General features: G+C 38.4%; 1 protein-coding gene and 1 pseudogene across 1 annotated transcript; one reads left to right on the top strand and one right to left on the bottom strand.

Annotated features, from left to right (window-relative positions):
- Positions 1 to 2,413: 2,413 nt before the first annotated feature.
- Positions 2,414 to 4,060, top strand: LOC147279226 (2-methylpropanoate--CoA ligase CCL4 pseudogene; annotated as a pseudogene).
- A 118-nt stretch (positions 4,061 to 4,178) lies between these two features.
- Positions 4,179 to 6,633, bottom strand: LOC147279225 (Tetratricopeptide repeat (TPR)-like superfamily protein). The gene is made up of 5 exons (XM_086251617.1): positions 6,340 to 6,633; positions 5,698 to 5,836; positions 5,307 to 5,338; positions 4,771 to 4,857; positions 4,179 to 4,464 (listed from the first exon to the last, which is right to left on the bottom strand). Exons 1-5 carry the CDS (start codon positions 6,604 to 6,606, stop codon positions 4,342 to 4,344), a joined length of 648 nt encoding a protein of 215 aa, XP_086107743.1. The 5' UTR covers positions 6,607 to 6,633; the 3' UTR covers positions 4,179 to 4,341.
- Between the last annotated feature and the right edge of the window lie 422 nt (positions 6,634 to 7,055).

The following is a 7,055-nucleotide window of genomic DNA, read 5'->3' as shown; positions in this document are numbered from 1 at the left end:
CTGTTGAAGATTTAATCATACCTAGAATACTATTCTATTAATTCTCTTAGAGTCCGTTTGGTTTGCGAAATTGATTTCCTGAAAAATCAATTCTTATGTCTTTTCCAGGGGAAAGAGAATGTAAGATTCTCATTCCCCCGCTTGGTAATGTTAGGAAAGTATACTAATAATTCCCTTTTCATTTTCATTACTTGTTTAGTTTGTGCAAGAATAGAAAATAAAATTTGTCTAGCTTTTCAATTATACCGTATCTATTAAACAAAAGCAATTTTTTTTAATTAATTTAATAAAATATCAGGGTTAGTTTAATCCACAAAATAAGCAATAAATGCTTTCCCAAGAGGAGGGAAAACAAAACCCAAGCTCCAGCAAGGGTTTCATTTTCCCCCCAGTAAGGGAAATCATTTCTCTTGGACCAAGAAATGATTTCCCTTCCATGTACTTACCAAACATGGGAATGAAATTGATTTATCATTTTCAGGCCCCCAAAACTTGAACCAAACAGACCTTTAGAATGTATTTTATTTTGTGGGTACCAAATATAAAAAAAGTTAACAAATCAAATTTAATTGTCTAAATCAATGGGTTGGTAGACCATCGCATCTCATTAGGTTAAAACAACTCGTTAAGTAATAGAACACTTCTACAGAAGAGGGTGATACGATATTAGAAATAGATTTGAATTCTCCACTAAAATTATTCAATTTCTAATGGATGCATAGTTGTACAAGGTTATTCTACTGGACGTTTGACAGTGATAAGTTTTGCATATTGAGGAAAACTTGTTCTTTGGGCTGTTATATCCTCCCAAACCCAACATCGAAAAAAAGTATAGTTATTAGTGATCAGCCGGCCCTCACTATTTTTCTATAATATATTATTAATTTTTCTTATTGTTTGAAGGGAAATTTTAAGAAATTTTAGTTTTTTTGGTAGGCATACTGATTTGTATTAGAGAGGGGATATTTGAACTTGAGCTTCTTAAAATATTGGGAAAAGAAATACTATTGTACCAATAACTAATTGGTAAGAGAAGTTTTTTTTTTTTTTTTTTTACTGTACCCAACTCTCTTAAGTCTTAACACAAATAATTTTTTTTTCTTAAGATCGATATCTAAACTTAAAATCTCTTCTAACCAAATACGAGGAAAGATAGGCTCTTAACTTTTTTTTTATTTAAATAGTTGACTAACTTGAATGTTTTGGTAAGTTAGGCAGTTAGGCGTCGCCTAAAGCCTACTCTAGCCAAGGCCCTATCTAAAAGTTAGAATGTTAGATAAAAGTCATTTTCCTAGGTGGACTTAATAAAGATTTTTGGTGGACCAAAATTAACATTTTTGCTGGTCAGTGTAATAAGTGCTTATACTCTAATTTATGGGTGTTAATTCGTGTTAGTGGCCATAGGCCCATTCAGATGTGAATGTCCTCACATTGGTACTCAGCATCGAGCATTCAGTGTAGCGCTTGACTGTTTTAATTATTTGTGTCGTATCATTTGTGATTATGTCAACCAGTAATTATTAAAATTACTATTTAATTAATCGTGTTAAATGACTTAATTCTAATCAAACTCATTTTAGAATTGACCTACATATATTGATAACTAAAAATTTAAAAGAAAAATTCAACTCAATTGAGTAATTGACCCTTAGGAAAAATTATAAGGTCCCACCTTATGATCTCGTTGGATGCATAAAATTGAATTTGATAAGATAAATGGCTTGATGCATATGTATTCAATCCCTTGAAGCCAGGTAGGAAGAGAGCTAAAATCTCTTGTGAATTTCCTAAGCCCGGTGTGGATTGCCTACCTTTGACCGGCTCAAGAGATTAATCTAGTGCACGAAAGCTAGCTTAGCACACTCTCGATTAAAAAAAAAAAAAAAAATCATATCTAGTCCAATTATATCCATCAAATGAGGCCTATAGATATGCATAGTTATCGGTTTAGTGTAACATTATCTCTATTATTATAAAGTCTGAAGAAAAATTTGATATTACAAGTTTTACAAAAAATGAGATTGTATAAAATTCTCCTTATTAAATAACTTAGAACAATGACAAAAATGAATAGGAGTATAGTTGGATTAATAAACACTCCACTACTTTACAAATTACAATGTAGAGACTAGAGAATAAAAAATTATAAAATATCATAATTGAATGACTCAATATGCAATTAAAAGGTCAGACACACACGAACTATGTGTTAAGGCTAGTTATTATATATGGCAGTAAAACATGTATTCACTCTCAACTTTTCCTTCATTGTCTTGCAGCACGAAAGAGAAGCTTGAATAGGTATGTCTTAGAGGTAGAGGGAGAGGGAGAGAGAGAGAGAGAGAGAGAGAGAGAGAGAGAGAGAGAGAGAGAGAGAGAGAGAGAGAGAGAGAGAGAGAGAGAGAGAGAGAGAATGGAACTACTAAAACCAAGTGCTGCAAACTCCTGTCCTCTCACCCCACTAGGCTTCTTGGAAAGAGCTGCAGCCGTGTACACTGATTGTCCTTCCATAATATACAACAACACCACCTACAACTGGTCCCAGACCCACCGTCGATGTCTCCAGCTGGCATCAACCCTGCCGTCCATAGGCATCAACCGTCACGACGTAGTTTCCGTGGTGGCTCCCAATATCCCTCCCATGTACGAGCTTCATTTCGCAGTCCCAATGTCAGGCGCCATCCTAAACAACATCAACACGCGCCTCGACGCGCGTACTGTTTCCTTAATTCTGCGCCAAAGCGAATCAAAGCTCGTCTTTGTCGATCAACAATCCACCTCTCTTATTCTCCAAGCCGTTTCCTTGTTCCCGCCAAATACTCGACGACCAATACTCGTCCTTATTGCGGATGATGAGGCCGCGCCGCTGCATTCATCGCTAACCGTTGATTTTACCACTACTTACGAGAGCATGGTGGACGACGGCGATTTTGACTTTAAGTGGGTCCGGCCCCAGAGCGAGTGGAACCCAATGGTACTGAACTACACATCAGGTACAACCTCTTCGCCTAAGGGCGTGGTCCATTCCCACAGGGGCATATTCAATATGACCGTGGATTCTCTCATTGATTGGGCCGTCCCAAAACAGCCCATTTATTTGTGGACCCTACCCATGTTTCACGCCAATGGCTGGTGCTACACGTGGGCCATGGCTGCCGTGGGTGGGACCAACATCTGCCTTAGAAAATTTGATGCATCCACCACCTACGGTTTGATTGAGCAACACGGAGTGACCCACATGTGTGGTGCACCTGTGGTGCTCAACATGCTATCCAACTTGCCCAACAAGGAAAAACCCCTCAAAAACCCTGTGCAGGTTTTAACAGCTGGTGCTCCGCCGCCAGCCCCCGTGCTCAAGCGAGCCGAGTCTCTCGGTTTTGTCGTGAGTCACGGGTATGGTTTAACGGAGACCGCTGGGCTAGTGGTCTCGTGTACTTGGAAAACGAATTGGAACTTTTTCCCAGCTTCAGAGAGAGCCAAGCTCAAGGCAAGGCAAGGGGTAAGAACCATTGGATTGGTTGAAGTGGATGTGGTTGATCCCACATCAGGGAAGAGTGTGAAACGAGATGGGTCAATGTTGGGCGAGATAGTGTTAAGGGGTGGCAGTATTATGCTTGGTTATCTAAAAGACCCTGAGGGGACATCAAAATGCATGAAAGGGGATGGTTGGCTCTACACAGGGGATGTGGGAGTGATGCACCCAGATGGCTATCTGGAAATCAAAGATCGATCCAAGGATGTGATTATTAGTGGAGGTGAAAATGTGTGCAGTGCAGAGGTGGAGTCGGTGTTGTACTCGAACCCGGTGGTGTATGAGGCGGCTGTGGTGGCTAAACCGGACGAGTTTTGGGGGGAGACCCCTTGTGCTTTTGTGAGCTTGAAGAAGAATGGGTTGGATTGCAGTGTTCCTACTGAAAAGGATATCATAGACTTTTGTAGGGAAAGGTTGCCACATTACATGGCGCCAAAGACAGTGGTGTTCATGGAGAAGCTTCCTAAGACTTCCACCGGGAAAATACAGAAGTTTTTGTTACGAGAAATTGCCAAGTCTATTGGTTGAGTTTATTTGGTGTAAGTAGCAACTGGTGAATGCTTCCCTCTGTCAGACATTGTTTCAGACTTAATTTTAAAATGAATTGAGTTACTTTTTAAGAGCAGAATATTTTGATCTTTTGTAATGGCTTTAAACTTAAAGAGTAAATTATATAAAAAAGAATCCGATACAACATTACAGAAATGACTGTCCTGCCAACCAGAGAGAGAGAGAGAGAGAGAGAGAGAGCTTAAGAAGGCAATCTAACCATATTTATTTTCCTCTCTTATATACAGATTCGGGAACTTTCATGTCTTATCACCAACTGCATAACGATTTCTTGTAGGACTTAAGCCTGATGAATGGAGCTGCTTTCGCTTTTGTATGAGCTGCATTGCAGTACGTCTGTCAACTCGAGCCTCAGAATCAGGCTGTACATATTAAAATTTTATATTCTTAGAATGAAATATATAAGCATTTGTACCATAAATTTCTAATTCTCGTAAAAATGAGCATCCACTATAATCCTACACTTAACTCATCGGACTAATATACACTAAAAATAATCATTCACTTTATTCTACATAACAGAATAAAATGTTATTAATAATGAAGAGGTTATAGGTTTTATTAGCTTAGCACATTATATTGCAGTGCTAGACTCCCATGAAGATCAGTAGCTCAAAAACATTGTTAGAAGCTTTGAGAAAACAGATTTAATTTTCTTGAATCCGTACCTTGATGGCTAATGCTCTGTCAAAGCTTGCAATTGCACTATCAGGCTCCCCGTAGTTTAACTGTGCTCTCCCAAGGGTAATCCATGCCTGAACATATCCAATTTGTAAGAAACCAAGAATCATTTCAGACACTAGCATAATGGACTATCTATTTTACATTCATTTGAAATGTCAGGTGAAGTTACAACAAAAGAAAATGGTTACACAACAGAAAGAAAAATGGAAGGAAATTGCCAAGTTATCAATCACTAAAGCATCAGTCATGATTATCATTGTATACATAATAGCTGAGAATGCCAATCAGCACCAAAAGATGGTGGTTACTGCATTTTGTTTACCAGCAACAAACATAGTTTACATGCAATTTTATTAGGATGAAAAGGAATTGGGAGCGGGGAAGAGGATAAGTCACCAGCAAAAAGTTTTAAAAAACATATAAATGAAAAGTCTCTCTTGTTCAAATTTCCTAAAGGACACTGCACCATCCTACTTGGCACTTGCACATGAACAACAGATAAGGTACAGTTTCGACATACCTCAGCCCATGAAGGCTCCAACTCAGTAGCTCCTGCCAATTATTATCCACAGATAAGTACGAAAAAAACACTCGCAATTGAATCAGCGAATTGCAATAAACAACACTTATAAACACAAATTAAACTTAAAAGAGAGCTCGAAAAATTAAATGCGTGAGAAGGTGTGAACAAAATTCTAGTGAAATGATTATCAATAAGTGCAGAAAGGAAAGGGGTGAAAGCAAAATTTTGGAACACCAAATAAGGAACATGGAAAAATAAGATATGTTTGATGGTGGCCTAAGAAATAAATGGTCATGTCACATATATGCACCTATAAAGAACCAGGCATATGCAGGAAAATTTATAAACAACTAAAATAATCCCAAAGGGGATAAGAATGGAAACTCACGAGTTGCTGCCCTTATTGCATTCCATGCATCTCCAATTTCAAGTAAAACTTGTGCCTTCTGTTCGTGTAAAACTGCATTTTCAGGCATCAACGTTAGAGCAGCCTCCCATTTTCCCAATGCTTCACGGTACTTCCCATCCTTCAAAAATCAGTTTGATGTGAGAAAGATGCCACTAAATCATCCAGATCAGAATCAGCAGAAATTACTTCACATCATGATCATACATGTAATAACTTGTACATGATGAAAAAAGTAACCTTTTGTTTTGCCAGTGTTACTCTTCCCTACCAGCATTTAGCATGATTTCCTCTATCCATTAGGTATAATATGCAACTCCACTTCCACAAGATTACAATCTACTAGTATCAATTACAAAACGTCATGTTTTACCAATTGGGGCAACTAGTTTTTCTCACTTTCTTTTTCATCAGTCTTTACTTCAACAATTGGGCAGCTGCAAAACGTCATCATAACTCTAATAATCATAGTTCTTGGGGCAGTCTCAATTGGGTAACTGGGTTCCACCCTTAAGCACATAAAAAAGAAACTACATACTAAAAACACCTACAATTTACCTTCACAGAAAAAACCAAAAACAAAGTAGATAACAGAAAAATAAAACAAATTGGGGGATTTATTACCTCTGCGAGCTTAGTTCCCTGAGCTTGGAATGAGTGGAAGAGTTTTGTAACGTCTGAAGAGTCGGAGGGCTCGCTCTGAGCACCGAGTGGGTCATGGTGTTGTTCCTTGTTGTTGAGCTCTGTATGACTTTGATTAGTATTGGGTTTGTCTGCTGGGTCTGGTTGATTATTGTGCTCGTCGTTTTGGTGGTCAAAAGGGAGGTCTGGGTACTTCGATACGATGCCCAAAGGCCGCTTCTTGTTGTTGTTCTTCCACGCTATTTTCATCTTCGCTCAGACGGACACTCACTTCCAGTTCCGGGATATGGTTCTCAACTTCTCAACTACTTGACCTTTTATTTCGGGTTCGGGTTCGCCCGAAAACAATAGATACTCACAAGGTTTAAGGCCGTACTCAACATCGAGTCCAATATGAAATTTATAGGCCCACATTTTTTTAGCTTTAGCCAGCCCATTATAAACTCTATGCTTTTGGGATTGACCAAATGAGATTTTGGTTTCCCTAGTTTCAGTCATTTTTTACTTGCGTCCCATAGTTTCAATTTGAGGAATTTTAACCTTGTACTCTCAAAACAATCGCAATCAAGTTCAAAACATTAAACTCGTATGTTTTGAAGACAAAATTTGATGTGGCACGCATGTTTTTGACTTATCCATGATCATTGTAGACATTTCCTTCTTGCATAAATGGGTTAACGCGCATGCCACGAAAATGA

Source organism: Dryas octopetala, chromosome 7, assembly GCF_963921425.1.
Source record: "Dryas octopetala chromosome 7, drDryOcto1.1, whole genome shotgun sequence".
NCBI classification, from domain to species: domain Eukaryota; kingdom Viridiplantae; phylum Streptophyta; class Magnoliopsida; order Rosales; family Rosaceae; genus Dryas; species Dryas octopetala.
Note: the sequence above shows the minus strand (reverse complement) of the source record. Positions and strands in the feature narration are given on the sequence as shown.

What these genes read in the sequence shown, in the direction of transcription:
- LOC147279225 (XM_086251617.1), bottom strand. Translation starts at nt 6,606, where the DNA reads ATGAAAATAGCGTGGAAGAACAACAACAAGAAGCGGCCTTTGGGCATC. An exon ending in AGGGAACTAAGCTCGCAGAG is followed by an intron (nt 5,837 to 6,339) that starts GTAATAAATCCC and finishes TGATTTTTGAAG; the next exon opens with GATGGGAAGTACCGTGAAGC. An exon ending in TGCAATAAGGGCAGCAACTC is followed by an intron (nt 5,339 to 5,697) that starts GTGAGTTTCCAT and finishes AATAATTGGCAG; the next exon opens with GAGCTACTGAGTTGGAGCCT.